Source organism: Pecten maximus, chromosome 17, assembly GCF_902652985.1.
Source record: "Pecten maximus chromosome 17, xPecMax1.1, whole genome shotgun sequence".
NCBI lineage: Eukaryota > Metazoa > Mollusca > Bivalvia > Pectinida > Pectinidae > Pecten > Pecten maximus.
Genome location: NC_047031.1, coordinates 32141631 through 32163254, shown reverse-complemented (window position 1 = coordinate 32163254; position 21624 = coordinate 32141631). Strand labels below are relative to the sequence as shown.

Here is a 21624-nt window from a genome sequence, read left to right as displayed (position 1 = left end):
ATGGAAGAGTCTTAAGTACAGCATATATATATATTTAATATTTACATTTTATTACATTTCTCTACAGTTTAGAGAATATTAATCAGAGTTGTCTATCTTGTAATTGTTCCTATAAACTGATAAAATCAGAGATTTTGATACCAATAATCACAGAATTAACATATCCCTGAATTCATCCCAGAATAGAAAGGTTTCCAGGTGCAGTTGTTTCTATACAGTAGGATAAAATCTGATATATCTTGATACCAATAATCACAAAATTAACATTTCTCTGAATTCATCTTAAAATACAAAGGCTGAAATGTAAAATTTGCCATCATTTGAATAAATTTACATCTCAATCTGAAATTTTACCTAAAAAGTTATCCGATCTGTTGCAATTGGTTTTCGTATAAGTTTATCAGAGGAAGGAAGACAACACACTTCCTATGGCAGTGTTTCTGGGGTAGTAAGCTTGTTTGCATAAAATGAAACCACTGATGGAAAATACCACTGATGGAAAATACCATAACGTGCAATATTTAAAAAAAAAAAAACACAATTAGAAATTACCTGGTTTACTATGGGAAACAAAAAGATGATGTTTAAGAAGGTGATAATGGTGTAATACAAAGAATAGAGAACCACTCTGTCGTCCAGGGCATCCAGTTGACCCTGGACTTTGAGCAATTTCATAAGTCAAATCACTATTTCTGAGAAATCTGAAGGGTCAAAATATGTCAAATAGACATGTCCCTTCAAACCCAAGAGTCAGATCTCAATTTGGGGAGTCAAAAACATACTCTCAAGGGTTTACTGGATGCCCTGTCGTCTGTGAAAATTTCCTTCGTGCACATTTAGTATCCTCGTCAAATTTTAGGTTGATCCCGACCCGTCAAGCTCGGATCCGATAAAATATTTATGGGACAAGTTTGACAGAAGGATAAGACGTTGGCCGTAACCTTCCAAATCAACGTCGCTCAGTTGACGTTGGATGAGGAATGGAACCGTAAACCAATGAGGTGGCCAATTCATCGTACGAAAGAGTCTGTGCCCCAGCTGCTTCTCATGGAGGCATGTATACATGATATTGGACCTTGAGAGGGGTATACCCTTGGGTCAACCTGGACAAACCAGGACTTTTCTGGGGGTTTTTGGGGTCGTTAATTGGCCTTATTCCCAATTGAAATCATTTCATATTAAAGCTTTTTTTTCCAAAAATTCAATTGAAATCATTTCATATTGAAGTTTTTTTCCAAAAATTCAATTGAAATCATTTCATATTAAAGCTTTTTTCCAAAAATTTGCAGCTAACTCCTGAAAAATTCTTTCCCAATTCACCAATTTTCTTCCCAAATTGAGACAAAAAGGCCCTTTTCCAAACAAGTGAGAAAAAGCCGTGACAAACGTACCTGGATGAAATTTCACAGACAAAAGAGTGGTTCCCCAACATTCACTTATGTACGCCAATGTTGTTAAAAGAGTGCTCAAAAGCTAAAATCATTTTTAGTCTGGGGAGCTAATTCGCACCCCTGGGACTCCCCATTAAGTCTTTGGCCTGGACCTGTCAGGGGCCAAAGGAGGCTCTTCGGGCCCTGGCTATTTTCAAGTCACACAAATGAGTACCTTCCCCTTAGCCTTATATCCTACATTGATCCCTGTAAGGGCCCCAAATACTGTAATAAAACCCTTATTGGCTCAACACTAAAATTAATCTATACCTGTACACGTGTAACATAATAGGAATGTGTATTCAAAATCTTAATCACCACATTCTGGCACGTTCCATAAGACTTGTGAACCACGCAAGTCATGGACCGATAAATTCACCTGTCGTGGGTGAACTGATGAACCGGCAAAAACCATCAGCACCAGCCAATTTTAATACGATAAAATGACAAAATAGCGGGTTTTAAATTCCGTAAGTGGAGTCAATGTACTTATATTTATTCTCCCCTAAGTCATCTCCAGTCACGAAGAATTCTGATGTTTTATATTTACGACTACAGATCTTTGATAGACTAAAAAATACTGTCCCTTATAATGCTGTTGCCAATAGACTAGAGATTATTCTTGGGCGAGATTTGGGGGGTTTTTTGGAGAGGGGCAGGGCCTACTGGTGACTGTAAAAGCCTGAATTTTGGCGAAAAGTGTAAGTTTTTTAATATACTTTGTGAACATGTCTTTATTTCAGCTTTATTTAAACTCAGATATGTATTATCAAATTCCGACTTGTATATGCTAAAATTCAGATATGTTTTATTAAAATTCAGACTTTTTTGTTATTTGTGACCTCAGGCAATCCTGCTAGCCATCTAGCAGCGCAGGCTTATTTCAGGATAAATAGGGTAGTATTTTCAAGCCGATATAAATATTTTTGAAAGATTTAAAGGCACTGGCAAACTAAAACAAGAGATCCCAGAGGGATCTTGGCGCCCACCATTGAATGATCTTCATAGGTTCCATGTCAGATTGATCTTTTCTCTACTTTTCCCTTCCTCTAAGTCTTACTAATCTGTGTAATTTCAGAAACAGCCCACTATAGCTAGTACTTTTCAAACAAGGGGAACCTATATATAAAATTTAAGATTTAGCGATAATGGCTGTCTGTCGGCCATATGCTGTTTTCCGATTGGTCCCAATATGCAAAACTAGGCACTGAGGGGAACCTACATATGAAATTTGAGAAAGATGCATATGCATAACTAAGCACCAAGGGAACATGTGTATGAAATTTGAGAAAGATCCCTTCAGTACTTTCTCAGAAATAGCGATAACAAACTTAATTGTCAAAATCCAAGATGGCTGCCTGTCGGCCATGTTGTTTTCCGATTGGTCTCAAAATGCAATATATATGCATAACTAGGCACCAAGAGGAACCTACATATGAAATTTAAGAAAGATCCCTTCAGTACTTCCTGAGAAATAGCGATAACAAACTTCAATTGTCAAAATCCAAGATGGCTGCCTGTCGGCCATGTTGTTTTCCGATTGGTCTCAAAATGCAATATGCATAACTAGGCACCAAGGGGAACCTACATATGAAATTTGAGAAAGATCCCTTCAGTACTTTCTCAGAAATAGCGATAACAAACTTTAATTGTCAAAATCCAAGATGGCTGCCTGTCGGCCATGTTGTTTTCCGATTGGTCTCAAAATGAAATATGCATAACTAGGCACCAAGAGGAACCTACATATGAAATTTAAGAAAGATCCCTTCAGTACTTTCTGAGAAATAGCGATAACAAACTTCAATTGTCAAAATCCAAAATGGCTGCCTGTCGGCCATGTTGTTTTCCGATTGGTCTCAAAATGCAATATGCATAACTAGGAACCAAGAGGAACCTACATATGAAATTTGAGAAAGATCCCTTCAGTACTTTCTCAGAAATAGCGATAACAATCTTCAATTGTCAAAATCCAAGATGGCTGCCTGTCGGCCATGTTGTTTTCCGATTGGTCTCAAAATGCAATATGCATAACTAGGCACCAAGGGGAACCTACATATGAAATTTGAGAAAGATCCCTTCAGTACTTTCTCAGAAATAGCGATAACAAACTTAAATTGTCAAAATCCAAGATGGCTGCCTGTCGGCCATGTTGTTTTCCGATTGGTCTCAAAATGCAATATGCATAACTAGGCACCAAGGGGAACCTACATATGAAATTTGAGAAAGATCCCTTCAGTACTTTCTGAGGATTAGCGATAACAAGAATTGTTTACGGACGGACGGACGGACGGACGGACCACGGACGCAGGGCGATTTGAATAGCCCACCATCTGATGATGGTGGGCTAAAAATAACACTGATTGGTTTATAACATACATGTATGAGGTTAATCTATGCTGATTTTACTACTGAAATAAGTTAGGTAGTATTCCCCACCGACGGTGTTTTCCCCTTTGAATAAAAGCAAATTAAAGTCCCAATCAAGAAAAAATCGCATAAAACGGGAAAACTTTTCAAAACCCAGGAAATCCCCCAAATATTGATGAAATATGTAAGAATTATACCAAAGAATAGTCGGGAAATGTTAAAATTTAAACCCCTTAATATTATGATTGGTAGCTAGTATCCCCTATATATATTATAATGGAAAGTACAGTGTATGAAAGTATATATGAAAATTCCTTAGACAATAATATGTCTACAGAAAAATGAAATCCCATAGCCCAAGTCATTTTTCCATAGACCCATTTTGTAAACATATCGTTGAAAGTAGCATAACTGTAATGCAAACACTTGCATCATCAAGCAAATTATCATATGGGTAAAACAAACCCTATTGTAAGCTCTGATTTCATATGATCATTTGTTAGAAAATAATGGAATGCTGTTTTCATGAATTGTAATGTATGTCAGGACTCAAACTTTTCATAGCCAATGGGGCCAACACTTTGAAATTTTACATAGACCTACCAGGTTTTCAATAGCCTCTGGCCATCGGACCACCTTCACTTTCGAACACTGAAAGTATCCCCCAAACCCCAGATTAACCCTGTATCATACATATATACAATCTTAATCCTGTAATTTTGATTGGTAGTCCAACCCGAAAAAGACTGTTTGCTTTTATTTAGACAGATACTTCCTGCATGGTTACTTGTTTCATCTTTGATTCTTCATAAAAGGCTAAAGATTTTCTCATCAACCTCAGATCTTTTGTCTTACTTTGGGAGGAAAATGTCTACTTAATTTGAAAACAATTAATTCTTAGGAAGAAACTGAAAATTCAGGGAATTATTCATAAATATTAGATAATTTTCATCAGGAATGGGGGCCAATTATCAACCCCAGTAATCTGTACCCAACACCTCTGTCTGTGCTTCACGACCCCAGTTCTGTGTGAACAGCCCCAAGTAGCTGTAGTGGTTTGTCTTTTCTCATTTTTTTCCCTCAAGGATCTGTGCCAATTTTAATGGGTGACAATACAGAGGCATTTCCTCACAAAAAAAAACAACAAAAAAATGAAACAAATACCTAACAGTAACATCAATGTCACGTTTTTTCAAGACAATTTATCAACGTTTGGTGATGATAAATTGATCAACACTTAAAAGGGAAAGCAATCTAATAGCAACCCAACACAGTCCCAATCTCTGCTACACAGCTGTCCCCTCCTCCCCCACAGTTACCCCCCCCCCCCCCCCCCAGCTGTGTCCCCCTCCCCTCCACTTTCCACTTGTGTCCCCCTCACAGCACTTTTCCATCCAGTCTGACATATTTCCCACGCTTCTACTATACACCAAAGTAAGTTTGCCTGATATTTTGGAAAATGTCAAAACACACCATTTTATGCAGATATCAGGGTTCACTGTTGGACAAGCTTTGTCAGCCCAAACTAACACTAACATACTATTCTATAACCCTCCTAAAATTACCGCTATTACCGATATCTAATCAAAACCGAACTGTCAAATTGCAGAAAATTAATTCATTTAGATAACTTAAAAATATACAACAATACTCTAAATGTTCTAGTTTGAGTTTCGCTTCCTTAAGCTGACAATGCTGGGTACATTTGAGTACTTTGTAGAAGAAACAACCACTGTAGCTGTGTGTAGTAGGAGAATCCTGGGCATGTGTTCCTCTCCACGGGGTACATAGGGACTTGTTCAAAGCCTTATAAGCTTAACGAACCATAAACTCTTTATTAAATTAATTTTTAATTACTAAAATTTTTTAATTACTGAAAAATTACAACTGTTTTAGTGTTCTTTGTCGTAAAATTATTTTATTTGATATCTTAGTAAATTTGATAATTACTTTTTATGAAAGATACTTTTAATCATGTTTCTTTGTTGTTTTATCTAAAGCTATTCAGAACAATCCTGTGTTGTGACAGGTTTTCTCCTGTTTATGGTAATCACACAGAAGGAAAAGATTCAATTGGGAATTGGATTGTTTCAAAATTATTTTAGATAAATTTTACAAATTTTGTTTTATCAAAACAACTGCCAAGGTACACATAACACATGTTTCTTAATATAAGGTTCATTCCGATTTAACATCAACTTGAAATCATGAAGTTCCACATGTTTACACTACACTATACTAGTGATATTTTTTGCTACTTTTGGGAATTGATATCTACCGATCTGATTTGTTTATGTTTAATTTTAGCTTTGGTAAACAGAAACTAGTATATCTGCTTGAAATACATACAGATGAAACATTTCTTCATACAAACTGATATACATAGACATTTTAATAATTTCTGATTTGGAAAATGTGAAAATGAATTTGGGAAAATACAACAAAATCTCAATAGGGGAAGTTTACATATTCGGTCCCTAAAAAATCCGCAAACATCATTCACGATTTAAAATGCCAGAATATCATGGTAAAGCTGATGATGCTGAACAATAAATCCTCGTTAACAGACAGTTTATAAACACAATGGACTCACTATCCCCACAAATATCAAACACATTAAATATTTTCAAATTATTATTTTTTGGGTGTTAACAGTCTCCTAAACACCACTGGATGCTGCACGATTACATAATTGGAATCCATTATGTTATCTGGGCTTGACAGACTTCGGCTTGATAGATGCAATACTCAGTAGTTGGATAAAACATTTAATTTGTTAGACATGATATAAAATCAGACTTAGAGTAGTCTGTGGTATCAAACATAACGTCATTCAAGCTGTAGTATCTCAGGGACAGCTGGAAGACTTTAAATAGGCTGTCATACATACATGTATATGTTTCCCATATTTTTTTAAATTCACAGCCCTTATGGGTATATATATATAGCACACCAATATTGAAGTCTATAGCACATGAAATTGGTGGGAGCCAATCAGGTACTGTATATAGTCCAGTTCCACTGCAGTAATTATATATATAAACTGGCTGTTATATATGCGACCTGGGAGTTTAAAAGAATTTTTTAAATCGTGAATAATAGCTTATCTAATTAATTCATAGGGTTTATTGATAATTGATGTCTAAAATCAGGGTCAAATAAAAATTGCTCTAACTCGCTGTTGGTGTTGACGTCATTTATCAGTCTTCGACTAACTCTCTACCTTAGAAATACATATAATTATCAAAAAATTTATTTGAAAAATTAGTCTGTCACACAGAAAGTGTTCAAGAGCAAATAATAAGCCATATGTAGAACTAAGTAGGCATGGATGTTTTGTATTGTATACGTAAAAACACACAACAAAGAAAGACAAAAAAGATTCTATAGATCCACTGTCCTCTTATATATTCATGTTTTACTGTCAAAAGTATTTAAGTTATTAGAAGAAAAAAATGTAATATCATGGACAAAGGAATTCTCAAATACAAATTATACTTAAAGTGAGGTCTCTGAAAGTTTTCTGAACTTTACAGGAAGGGGTGACATTCCAGTCTTAGCGACCAGCTGTTCTATTTGGCCGATAGCCATCTCTACAATGTGTTTATTCTACCTGAAGAAACTCAATATTCAATTGGAGGTATTGTGATGGTAAAAGGCTAGAGAGCTAGGGGAAATCTCTGTGTCATTGTCACGATAAAAATCAGAGTTGTCTCAGTTACCTGTCTATCTGGCGAGACGAGATTGATATCTCTCGTTAACAGGTAACTTCACAGATTCAAGTGTGTGTTCAGGTGAATGATTATTGCTGACATGGCAAGAGATCAGAATTTTTTTTTTGAGATGTACAGCTTAAGAACAGGAAGATTTGATCATCAAAGTGTACTGCTACAATACTATACTGGAAAAGATTCATGAACAACTTAGTTGATTTTAAGAAGCATAATTTTGTAGTGATTATGCACGTCTGATAAAAGTAGTTAATATTGTCGGGATTTTTAGTTCTTTTATGTTGAGGCCGAGTTAAAATGACATGGTTACATTAAAACTTGATGTTGCATTTTGTGGCTGAATCAATTGAAGTTCTCCTTCAGTTAAATATGGCATAACATTACTTTAATGAAGAACAAGACATTTAGCTAGTAAATTAAAATTAATACTCACGCAAATTTGATCAAAGGTCATACATAGATTGCTGGATAACCTTGAATGACTTGATCAAAGGTCACAACAAATTCATCTCCTTACATGAGCTTCACCACATTTGAAAAGTCAATTCATTGTCAATGATGATTTAAATGTCATTTTACAAAATGACCTTGATACTTTAAAACATTAAATTTCTCTATGACCTTGAACTCACATTTGACCTGCAACAAAGGTTACTTCACAATAACAGGTAATCTACATATGACCTTGACCTCATATTTATATGATGTACACCAAACTTTTAGTTGCTGTAACTGCAGAACAAGGTATCAATATATGACAACAGATCGATACCACACATCAGACATTTTGACTGACCAGTCACACACATGTATCCTGTCTTCAAGCCATGGCACACAGATGTCTAGTGTCCGTTTGTCAAAATGTCTAATGTTTGGTGCAGGGGTCAGAAGAAACATAGATTGATATAACACAAGCTCAGTGTGGCCCTATATACTCACCACAAGACCAGTTATATAGTTGGGTAAGATCTCTGTCAAATCCGAAGACGACGTGATATTCCCGATCAGGAAATGGACAACAATGGTTACCAGTCCTAGGACTGCGATTATCATCCCCAGTGCCATAAATATCCAAAGTCTTCGAAACACTGGTGCATTCACCATGATTTTTTTACGGCTTCGCTCACGTCTGTCATGCGACATGGTGTCATTCAGAACAAAGTGCTTGGATATACTAGATTTTACACAGTATCATCAGTTAATCCTTCCTTAGATTCTTAATTTCTAATTACCATGCTAGATATACTGAATTATGTATCCCTTAATCGAAACTTATTTGTCATTTTCTTGGCAAAAATGTCTCTCAAGTGTAGAGAAAACAGCTGTAAGTCTACTCTAAACATTTTTCAGTTTTCAATAAAAAAAATTCTCCATCTGAATATCACTGTTGCATATCGGCTCTTTTAAAGTTCCACGCGTGTATACTATGGAATGGTGCCGAGACGACCCCTCAAGCAGCCCAAGCGTGCCTGTCAACACAGTGGACTAGAATGAATGAGAGTCAAAAAGTTTCATCCACATTGATAAATAAAGGCAAACGATCATCCTTAAACAAGAGTTGTCAACAAACTCACTGAATTAGAAATCTATAAGATGGACACACTCCTAAACGTCTCAGACGTCCAAAGTTCCAGCTGACACGAAGAGAAAGTCGTGTCGCTGCGGTCCCCCTCTCACAACACTGACTGCAGCGAGTGCCATCCCTCAAACTGAGGGGTAAAAACTCAGCGAGTCGTCTGCTTGGTATGACAATGGGGTCGAGGTTTTTATCGGCTTCAGTCATGCGGTTCATTCCTCTGCACCTTAGGGTTATCCCAGTCACCCAACCTAAACTTTTTTCCCCTTTCACTTTAAACCAGCACGAGTTCGGCACATTTCTCGCGTCAGTCGGCACGCGGAGTTACGCGCGGTTTGTTGTCTCGTGTTTACAGTGTCAAATCTCGTCATTTCATCTCGAGATTTTGATAAATTGACGGGAGTGCTATATAATTATTAGGCCTACTTTGTCAATAGCTGAGAAAACTTGAAGAGAATTGATATAACATATTTGATGGGCACATAAAACAAATAACAGCGGCATTGAACCACCCAATCAATATCTATACTGAGTTTGAGCCTTACCAAGTATAATATTGTGAACACCGGGCCCCTCTATCTGAATGTTTAAAATTTCCAGATGAAATAGGAAGATAAGGGGGGACGATAGCGCTTGGTAGTACACTTCGTATGGCAGTCATATGGTCACGTGACGCCCGAACATATGCAAGTTATGTTGATCATGAGAACTTTCCCATACTTCATAATTACTGAAATATGTTAATCTCTCGGGAAATTAATTTGATAATTGCATCTACATGACTCACAAATACAAGACTCAAAGTTTCTCTGCTTCCAATAGGGGGAAATCACAAAAAAAAATGGTACTATCTTCATATACAGAGACTTGGATATGATTAAAGTTTTCTCGGAAATAGTCCGAGTCATATGACCTGAGGGCGGTGGTGAGATCCCTGGACCCCATTGGAAATGATTATAGTTACATTATAGCGGTGGGTTATTTGTAGGTATAATAGCCATGTACTTCTCAAATAGGTGATACATCATAACTTACTGTGATCTAAAAGTGAAAAAAAAATGTCTGAAATATGTTTGATATCTCATCTAACTGGGTAAGTTTACAGCTTAATAGGGCCATTTGAAATGTAGCACTCCACTCCACAACATCTTAAGTATCGTTTGATCATTTAAAATGTCAACCAATTAAAGTGCAAATATTACATGCAATATGTTAAGAATTTTTCTCGAATTTATTGCTATTTTACCTACTGTAAGTGTTTAACGCCAGGGTGTAATGAAGTCATTGGCATGTAATTGATAAATTGTCTTTAAATAACACTGCGGTTGTTTGGTTTTATAAATAATTTTGTTTTCAAAGAATTGTGTGTTCACGTTCTGCAATAGAGCAATTACTGTCGCTGGGTAGGATTACAGGTGTGCTGTCTCGCATTATTTGGCAGACTGTAAGTTCTCCAGGAAGCATGACGACGACGACGACGACGACGACGATGATGATGATGACGATGATGATGATGATGATGATGAAGATGATGATGGGGGTGGTGATGATGATGATGATGATGATGGGGGTGGTGATGATGACGATGATGATGATGATGGGGTGGTGGGGCTGTGTGTGTTTGTTACCTACGTTTTGTCTGTATTGTATGTTATTTTTAATTTGTCATGTATATACTGTATATATTTATACTGATGTCAATACTGTATATATTTATACTGATGTCAATATATACTGTATGTATTTATACTGATGTCAATATATACTGTATATATTTTAAACAGTAAGGTTCAAAGGAATTAATTGATTGAATCGAAACATCTCGATAGTATTATGTAACAGTAGTACAAAATAATCAGGCACCCGCCACACGGGGCAGTAAGGGTACACGTATAGTTGCTAGAGGGGACTAAAAGACTGGTTTTATAGTTCGAGGGAAGACACCGAGGGAGGAGAGCCTTGTGGTACACGTGACAGTGTCTTCGGACAAAGTAGATATAAGTCAAACTATTCATAGAGTGAATACCATGTGTAACTATAGCCCGAGTTTCCTTTGACCCCGACACCAGACTTAGACATTCGGACAGATACATGTAGATGTCTGGTGTAGATTTGTCAGTCAAACGTGACTAAGCACTCAAGGCTTACACCAGACGTAGAATATTAAAGTCGGTACAAGTATATTGCCATCAAGATTTTCAATATATACAAGTTTGTATTTTATTCACTCGGACACACGATATAGGTAACAATAGGTCAAATATTTTCAACAGATTGAGTGAATGACATGCAATATTTTTTTTTTTAATACACACATAATATTTATATATGGACTGTGAGTTGGGAATTCGTGCCAAGTATAGGTGGTAAATAAATAGCACAGAGACCTGAAAATGTGCTTCAGTCATCAACGTGTATTTGAATCTTCCCTAATTATGTATAAAGCATTTTCAGACTTTTTGGGGTCCAGAAAATAAAATTCGGTAAAAATGACAACCCCGATGTTCAGATTATATAATGAACACTGGGTGTCATTTTTACCGAAATTTAATCTAGCCCTCCAAAACCACAGGGGCTTGACACGATTTTCCAAACGATAGTTCATATATATATCAGAGTCTCTGTATATATGTATTATTTAAGGATTAACATCAATTATTTTTTCTGTTATACAGTCATAACAGAAAAAAACTGGAGTGTACTCTAAATAAACCGCGAAGCGGTTTATGAAGAGAGTACACTCCAGTTTTTTATGTTATGACTGTATAACAGAAAAAATAATTAATGTTAATTCTTATAATTTAATTTCGTCTTATACACACCAAGATATTTCACTTTCTTTGGCGAACTCTTTTCTGTGATAAATTATTACGCAACGTCATCAGCCAATCAAAAATGACGTTACATTTCGCAACGTCAAAAATTTTATTATGGAGGTATAACAAAATTATTTCAGCCAATGAAAATGCGTGTTTCATACAAAATTAAATTATAGTGTCACTATAATGAAAATCGTGCCAAGCCCCTGTGTCCAAAACGTCTTAAAATGTGCAATGTATATTAGGGAAGGTCCAAATACTTGTAGACTGTAACAACTTCTCAACTAATTCTCAGGTCGCTGTGATAAATATCACAGAGCAGTGTATTTCGGTATCCCCCAACTTCGCTAGCCAAGGGTGTTCAATACGATACTCTCCTGAATAGGAGAGTATCGTATTGAACACCCTTGGCTATTCAGGAGAGTATCGTATTGAACACCCTTGGCTAGCGAAGTTGGGTATCCCCGTACCGTAGCTAAAAAAACTAACAAACTCACACCTGTCCAACACCGGACATCACAACTAACATACGTACCTGACACTAATTAATCCACATACCTTATTTGGCATGTCATGGTCAAGCTGTGGTCACACTCCAGTAAATTTGAGACCGTGACCTCGTGGTTCTGGACATGAGACCGTATAAACGCCTGACATATCGTAATCAAAGGTAATATACAGGTAATATACAGGTTTATACAGGTGAGGACTGGCGAACTGATGCGTCAGACCACGGTGTTCAACAGGCTTTCATATTTGTATGTAATAATTAGCTATCCGTCATATTGACTTATTTCTCCCACCACTTCCGAGGTCAGCCACAGCAGCAAAGATACAGAACGAGCGCGATACGTCATGTAACCCGAGTTTCCTTTCGTGAGGTTGATGACCAAATTAGATCTAATTTTGAAATATCTGTAATGGCCGTTGTGTTTCCTTTCCATCAAGTTTTTTTTTATATGCCCAGCGAATCTATAAATGCAACTTACAGAAAAAGTGCCAAAGAAGTTACAGTTTATCCCAGGGGCTAGAATGACACTCCGGTGTTTAGACTATATAATGGACACAGGGGATGTTATTTTTACCGAATTTTAATCTAGCCCCTATATTCTAAGTCATTGGTTATCCAGTGTCAACCGGACAAAGGTAAATTGATTAAATATTTCATGTAGAACCCCTCTCTGTCCAGTGAATACTTTACTTCACAGATACCTTAGTTATTATCAGATATGTCTCCGTTATCGTGTATTTATATCCAGACGAGCTGTAAAGTTTAATGCGATAAAAGAATCTGAATTTGAAATGTTATTAAAAGTTATTGGGTCTTTACATCTGTGTAATATGATTTCGAAACCAGTTACAGTGTCAAGTTGACATTCATATTACTATGAATGCCTACTGAAAGTAAATTTTTGTAGTTCAATCAACTTTATATATTCTATATTAGATGTTTTAATATCATACAATAATACAATATTATTAAGAAGCATTATTTCTTTAATAACTTTAAGGACACTCTACAAATACTCGCGAAATATTCACTAACCCAGAGATATATTAATATTTAGTATATAGGTCTCTGACTAACCCAACTCCCACTTTTGTTCTGACATGCCGCGTTACAGTCCCGGACTGTGATGCCGATATCTGCATTATTGATGCGTAATGTGGTAACACCTGGCTGACTATTACCGCGCGCCTGCCTTTTGTTGGACAGACCACAGGACCCTGATAATGTAATAAATGTCTCCCTCGCGCCTGCCTTTTGTTGGACAGACCACAGGACCCAAATAATGTAATAAATGTCTCGGGCACGTTACCGTTAGACGGGTGGCTATACGAGTGAATCGTATTTTAAAATGAAGAGTGGGTTGCAAATACACCATACGTCATTATTGTGGAATATATTGTAGCTTTTGTAGACCACAGACCGAGCATGCCTAATTTTAGCTGGAAAAGATCGTACGAAGTGCAAAAAAAATATTGTGTGAATGTTTAATGAGAGTCAACACCATTAAAGCACAGGGACTTGATGTTATATCGATAGTACATTGTCTGTGTGTGAATTCAGACATAATATGGTTGACATTGTCAGGGCTTCATGAATTATAAAAGTCACTAGAAAACAGTTCCTTTTCAAGGCGATCCTTACATGTACTGGCCGATCACAGGGACTTGTGTTTTCACTTAAATGGACCGGGGGAGGGGTGTTGGTGTATCGCGGCTGTTAGTGTGTCCGAGTCCCCCCCCTATTCGATAGTTATTATAATACTAAAACGTATTCTACGGTAACAAGTATTTCAAAGTTCAGGGACGTACACACATCTATTAGAGACGTGTATATGTAATAAAGACGTCTTTGCATCAATGTCTTTGAATCGAAAATAGATACGGGTTGACGTTGAAACATTTTGGTATTTAAAATCCTGACACCATATCCCTGTTCTGGCCAATATATTATTCGCTGATATAAAAGATACGTTCTGGCAATGGAAGTAAAATTACTTTAATTTCGGTAAGGCTGACCGAGTTGTCGTTCTTGGATTGCTCTTTTAACATTTAAAATGGATTTTTCTAGGATTTGTCAGTAACCCGACATTTAGTGTGAATTTAGGAGGAAGTTTGGAAAATGAGTTAAAAATCATGGATATATATATATATATATATATATATATGAACAGTATAATCCAGATAACACTGGATCCTCACATAAATGTATGGAGGATACAAATTACTTGTAATGATTATATGGGGCAAAGAAGTAATTCAAACAGTGTAAACAATAAGGTTTGTTAAATTTTCGAGGCAATCCGCCCCTTTATCAAAACACAAAAAATCACAAACACAATCACAATGTCGTCCACTAGCAGTCTTTAGGGACGAATCGTCTTTGAACTCTTCGGAATACTTTCACGTGCGGGGGAATTCAAAATATCTCTGCCGTTGGTCGCATAGCGTTCTAGTGTTTGAACATGATGCAGTCACGCTAGTATCCGCCTTCGGCCCACGTTTGCCGAAGGGTTCATTGTGGTTTCTCCAGTTACTAAAACATTATTCTTATTGTATTTTATTGTATTTCCAGTACTTCTTATATATATTATGTGATTGTATTTGTGATTTTTTGTGTTTTGATAAAGGGGCGGATTGCCTCGAAAATTTAACAAACCTTATTGTTTACACTGTTTGAATTACTTCTTTGCCCCATATATATATATATCTTAAGCTGACTTTTATAATGTATATATATATATATATATATATACATTATAAAAGTCAGCTTAAGAAAGAAAGGCTGTCATGCACACATTTTTTTGTTATGGAACCCAGTCATTCATATAATTATAACATTGAAAAACTTTGACAGACGGACGACGAAGTTGTTCACGACTTCAACACTGTTTCTCTGTAATACGGAACATTTACAATGGTCGTGTCGTAAAATATCAAACGTTTGGTCAGGATTATTACTCCTAGTTTTTTACTATGGTAACATATAGACGACACATTTCCTTTTTTCAAGCTAAGTTTCACGGATTTCCTGTGATGTCTCTAAGACTTGATGTGACATTCGTTACCTACCCGTGACATTCGTTACCTACCCGTGACATACGTTACCTACCCGTGACATACGTTACCTACCCGTGACATACGTTACCTACCCGTGACATTCGTTACCTACCCGTGACATTCGTTACCTACCCGTGACATTCGTTAACTACCCGTGACATACGTTACCTACCCGTGACATACGTTACCTACCCGTGACATTCGTTACCTACCCGTGACATTCGTTACCTACCCGTGACATTCGTTACTGCTACCTTTTATTGTCATTGCATCAAAATAAATTCCATATAATACAACGTACGTCTATGGAACGATTTTTTTTCTGAAGATCTGAAACTTGGCGTAACATACGTTACCGCTGGTTACCATTGGTTACCGTTGGTAACATATCTCTCAGTTATTGTAAACATATTTTTTTCTAATGTTAACATGTTTAATTGTTCTATATTTTTATCCTGTTTATTTCAAATCTTCAACATCAACAAGAGGCCCAATGGGCCTGTATCGCTCACCTGGCTCTACAGCAAATTTGAAGTTGATTAAGGTCTTTTCTACAGATACTATGCTGATTACCACTTTATTCAAATATCAGTGTAAGCTAGGTTTATTCATGTCAATAAATTTTCTAGTCCTTCATTCCAGCATACTATTGGCATAATATCAGGTCTTGGTGACACATGGCTATCGCATAATCATTGTTTAAAGATATAAGCCTATTTCACCATGTGACTTGAAAGAAGGTCAAGGTCATTCATTTGAATAAACGTGGTAGTCCTTCACCCCAGCATGCTACAGGCCAAATATCAAGTCCCTGGGCCTTTTTGGTTATTTAGAAGAAGTCGTTTAAAGATTGTAGCCTGTTTGACCAATGTCACCTTGAATGAAGGTCAAGGTCATCCATTTGAACAAACTTGGTAGCCCTTCGCCCCAGCAAGCTACAGGCCTAGTATCAAGCCCCTCGGCCTATTGGTTATTGAGAAGAAGTCATTTGAAGATTTTCGGTTATTTGACTCCCTTGACCTTGAAAGTAGGTCAAGGTCATCCATTTGAACAAACTTGGTACCCCTTCACTCCAGCATGCTACAGACCCAATATCAACTCCCTGGCACTCTTGGTTATTGAGAAGAAGTCAATCAAGGTCATTTATATGACAAATAATACAGAACCCATATGTCCAAGGATTCAATGGCCCAATATCATAACTGTGAACACTTGGTAATTAAGTAGATGTAATTTTAAAAGTTTAACATGCTTGACCTCTTTTGACCTGAGCTTGGGTGTTGGTAAGCCATTTAAACAAACATGAGAGTCTGTCATCCCATCACACTGCATGTTACCATGTGACGACATATACTCTAACGTGGCATAGTTTGCTTACCATATGCCAAGGAGCTGATCTTAAAAGACAGGGCCACATACAAATTTATCAGAGCAGCAGAGTTAATTCAGGAGGTCAAGTGCAAAAAATTTCTCACCATCAAAATCAGAATCAAAATTGGATATATTCCCTTAATGATTCACAAACCACAAACAAGAATTTATAGCAAAGAAGATTTATTGGTCAAAGGGCACTGCACCAGCAATTGAAAATTAGCATACACAATGAAAAGAGTTATTCACAATATCTTCAAAACATTTCTTCTGTTTATATAAGTATATAGGTATAGATATAGATTTAACAGTACCACCACAATATGGCTGTACCCCATACCACAACAAAGGGAAGTTACTCTGCTGGTATGGATGGGCCAATAGGCCCTCCAAACACCTATCGATTGGGCTAAAAAAACTTTATTTACTGATCAGAATCTTGAATAAGTAAAAAAAAATGTAATAAAGTAACGAACAGGTCGCAAACATTCTGAGTATTAATGAATTACCACTAACAAAAGGTGAGTAACAAGTTTTACAAAAATCTGCTTTATGAACACATATGGCCAAAATTAAGAATAAGACAGCTTAGACACAGTAAATTATGACAAAAAGCATATCAGTATGAAATGTATCACTATGATTCAAAACTTGAATTTCTCTGTCTTACAGAACACCAAAGCAGAAACATGTCAGGCATCGTTGATAAGATATCTGATCCATCAATTTTCAAAATTATTATTAATAATTTCTAATTTATTATTAAAATAAAAGGCAAGATAGAAGACACCCAAGGTGACTGATAATAAAAAAAAATCAGGAAAAATAACAAAACTGCTTAATATTGTTTTCTTTCTCCAAAGGTCACTTGTCTAGAAAGTCAATGAAAAAAAAAAAACAACATCTGGTTGAAATCTTGTTCTCTATAAAGATCTTCTTTGTATAGAAGTCATTTTCGCTGATGGCTGTGACCCTGTGACCTTGAACTCTGATGACCTTAACCTGGTGGCCAGCCCATCTGTCGTCCTCCCATCACATGGATGTGGATATGGTACACCGACTGTGCACCATCCTTCCCATTGTTTATAACCAGACGGTAGCCATTTTCCAGCCCCTGTTGCATGGCAACCTTCTTAGCAACAAACAGCATATGACCAAGTAACTAAAAGAGAAAAACCAAGTGCAATCAATGATTCATACATTCAGTTCCCATATAGTTCAATTTTTTAAATATCACTCACCTGGATATTTTAGTAATCATTATCATGGCAAAATACTCTCAAACAAGTTATATTACTAGCATTTTCCTATTTGTTGAATTTCCTCTCCGAACAATGGTTAAAACCAAATGACGACCAAATTCATTCTAAAATTAGAAGGACTATGAAGTGTTTTGCTGCATTTCCTCTATTGGCCCCCTCCTCTCCACCATTTATACTACATTGATAACCTTTGCCAAATTATGCTCCAAACCAAATTTCATAACTATTCCATTCAGTCATTCAAGACTAGTAGCGATATAAATTTGTTTAACTCAATTTACAATTTCCCCTATCAGTGCCCACCCCACCAGTCCCAGGGGGCTGATATACACTGTTTATACAAAATTGATTTTCTTTCCCCCCCAAGTATGCTTCGGATCAAATTTAGTCAAACCTGCTCAGTTTATTACTAGAAAGAATTTAGAGGAAAAAATGACAGACTATTGATGATGGACACTAAGATAAGATGCCCCACGCCACAACATCAGCTCACCGTGGTCACTTGGACCAGGTGAGCTAAAAAGAATAAGATATCTTTTTTTTGTAGTCTAAAAATGAATTAAAATGCGATGCTGATATCATACAGGAGTGATATGTGAATATTAATCATACATTTCTTGATGTTTGTTGCACATTTACAAATCAGCTTTCCTCCTTGTATCACTTTCTACCATGGCAATAAACTTACCTGTTCATCCTCCTCAGTAGCATCCTCAATCTTAGGGATGGGTTTGCGTGGGATCACCAGGAAGTGGACAGGTGCTTGTGGGGACATGTCATTGAAGGCCATACACTTGAAAAAGAGTAAGGGAGATAACTGATAAATAAAAAGGCAAATTTAGATAAATGAAAAAAAAGGAAAGGGAGAAAACTGATAAATAAAAAAGGTAAATGTAGATAAATGACAAACAAAAGTAAGGGGGATAACTGATAAATAAAAAGGTAAATGTAGATAAATGACAAACAAAAATAAGGGAGTAAACTGATAAATAAAAAGATAAAGGTAGATAAATGAAAAAAAGAAAAGAAAGGGAGATAACTGATAAATGAAAAGGTAAATGTAGATAAATGACAAACAAAAATAAGGGAGATAACTGATAAATAAAAAGATCAAGGTAGATAAATGACAAACAAAAGTAAGGGAGATAACTGAGTTTTTTTTTTAAATATCTAGTTTATTCTACAATATTTCTCATTAAGTCCATTTGAATCATTATATAAACTGTCTTAATTTGCATCAGATCCCTTCAATTCTACAAAACCGATCTTTTTTTGTATTAATAACCTGTATATAATTTAGTTCCAATACTGGAATACCTGCGATGAGAAAGCAGATGGCACCGCAAATACAACATTATCACTTCCAACAACTGATTTTAAACTTCATTTTACCAATTTTAAGCCATTTGTAACTATTTTTTTATAATCATAGTGGCAAAAAGATAGGAATGAATATGTAGACAACAAACTTGATCAAAGGAAATATCGGTGAATGGTCCCCTTGCTAAAGAGACAAAGGCTGAGACGTGGTTGTTCTTGCCAGTCTAAGAATTGGTCATACATATATAATGCATTCCTACTTGTTTAAGAGTGAGGACTAGTCTTAGTGCATCACGTGCAATGAACCATTTACCGTTACATACTTCTTATTGGATTGTATTAACCCTTTTACCCCTATGTTACTTTAGTAGACTCTACTATCCATCGATCTGGAGGAGTTCATTACGGACTACAGTGGTGAAAGAGTTAATCTACAACTTACAAGAGAGTTCTTTCAACAGCATGACAAGTCTAAACTCAGACTAAAGGTTCTTTTTCAGGACTGCTAGTATATACAACATTTTGAACTATCTGAAAGCTGTTGACCTTTATCACAAGATTTGAGTATTCATAGCCACTTTTTGATTTTTAACTAATCGTGAGTGTACCAATATTTATTAGTATTTTCACATATTTAATTGTTTGTTGTTTTGTCGTTTACCCACTTTTCTCGTAATTCTTATGCACCATTTTTTGGCCCTAATGACGTTTATAGTGATTGGCCATTAAGAGGTGAAGATAACTAACAGTAAACTATTTAGTTCCAAAACTGTTCATTACAATTCTGAACACATCTAATATCTAATTTGTGTAAGAAGATTAAAGCGTGGTAAAATGCACAGACTCCAAATTTCTGCTCACGGGTCCGAAATTGACCAGTCCATGAGGTCAGTCTTTTAAGGTGGTTTCGAGTTTAGCATCTCTTTGAAATTTCTTCACTCCCTTTCAAGATCATCAGGTGACAGGATCACCTTTTGATATCTTGATATACCTTCCCTGATAATATCAATCTTTAAGTGTTCTCAGGGCAGTTCGATTTCTGTCGAATTCCGCTAATTGATCGCATGTCGTTTGTATTTGTTACTAAATATGCTTGTGTATGTACAGTATATAAGGCTTGACTTTAATGATATTATTTGCTACTAACTGGCTATAATGTAAATTTGATCAATTGTGAATGTTAACTACTATTTCATAAAGTGCATGCTTCTTTCTTAATTGTTCCGAAAGAGTATGTTGCTTGCTAGTGCCGAAAGTGAATGTTGTTTTCTAATGTCAAAAGTGGTGTTTTAATGCTCAAAGTGTCGTAAGTGATTGTTGCCTGCATTTTGTTTACCTCTTTTAACCTTCAAATTTATGAGTTTGACCAGTGGTGAAAGAGCTTTTTGTAATCCGTATTTTTTGTTGTATTTATATCATTAATGGTAAAAATCTTATATATATAATAATATCTACATGGGGAAGTAATTGTGCCCAACCTGTTAATAAAGCACCAAGTCCCAATGAGTTCCACAAACATGTCCTAGTAAAGCCATGGTTAAGATATGCTATTCTGTGTGAATTCATTTAAATTTAATGATGTTTACTGTCACAATACAAGCCTAGTAGTCTATCAGCTTTTTAAACTTTTGTGAGAAAGCGAAAGTAGGGTTTATTTCATCATCTTCAACGTCATTCGTGAATCATAATTTCCTAAAAGGTTGAAGACTGTAATGTAATAAAAAAAGTAGAAATGTGTTAAAAATGAATTGAATGTTTCTGAAAAAAATATTGACATATGTATATGAATAAATAATGCAGTTTAATCGTCGATGGAAGGGACGTAACTCTCGCACACATTATAACCGAGCACGTTTGGCAATATTTGCGTTAGCGTCATACTGAACGTCTACATTTATATCAACATTATGCAGTAATGCAGCGAGTACCTGATTATCCTCGTAAATGAATTTACAAGGAACTTCTCCGCGGGAAATCTTCCCGAAGATGGTATCCTCGCCCGGCGAGGCAGTCTGTGCTTTCTTCACTTCGCTCATGTTTAAGGTCAATGTAAAGTTCAAGGCCGTAGCCTGATGTATTCGAACTTTGTCGCCGATTCTGTGAGGGCAACAGCGTTAACCTTTCAGAGTTAAAATATCTTGAAGGAAATTAAAACGTTGCACAAATGCTACATAATGTGAA

At 36.1% G+C, this 21624-nt stretch overlaps 2 protein-coding genes across 2 annotated transcripts in view; both read right to left on the bottom strand.

Moving 5' to 3' along the window:
• Positions 1 to 9419, bottom strand: part of LOC117314935 — a 34508-nt gene extending 25089 nt beyond the window's left edge. The window contains exon 1 of the mRNA XM_033869034.1: positions 8468 to 9419. Coding sequence (XP_033724925.1) covers positions 8468 to 8671 — 204 coding nt within the window. The 5' untranslated portion in view covers positions 8672 to 9419. The remainder of the gene's footprint in view (positions 1 to 8467) is intronic.
• Positions 9420 to 17027: 7608 nt separating this feature from the next.
• On the bottom strand, positions 17028 to 21539 carry LOC117314934 (histidine triad nucleotide-binding protein 1-like). The gene is made up of 3 exons (XM_033869032.1): positions 21372 to 21539; positions 18812 to 18916; positions 17028 to 18023 (listed from the first exon to the last, which is right to left on the bottom strand). The coding sequence occupies exons 1-3, from the start codon at positions 21477 to 21479 to the stop codon at positions 17859 to 17861; spliced, it is 378 nt and encodes a 125-aa protein (XP_033724923.1). The 5' UTR covers positions 21480 to 21539; the 3' UTR covers positions 17028 to 17858.
• Between the last annotated feature and the right edge of the window lie 85 nt (positions 21540 to 21624).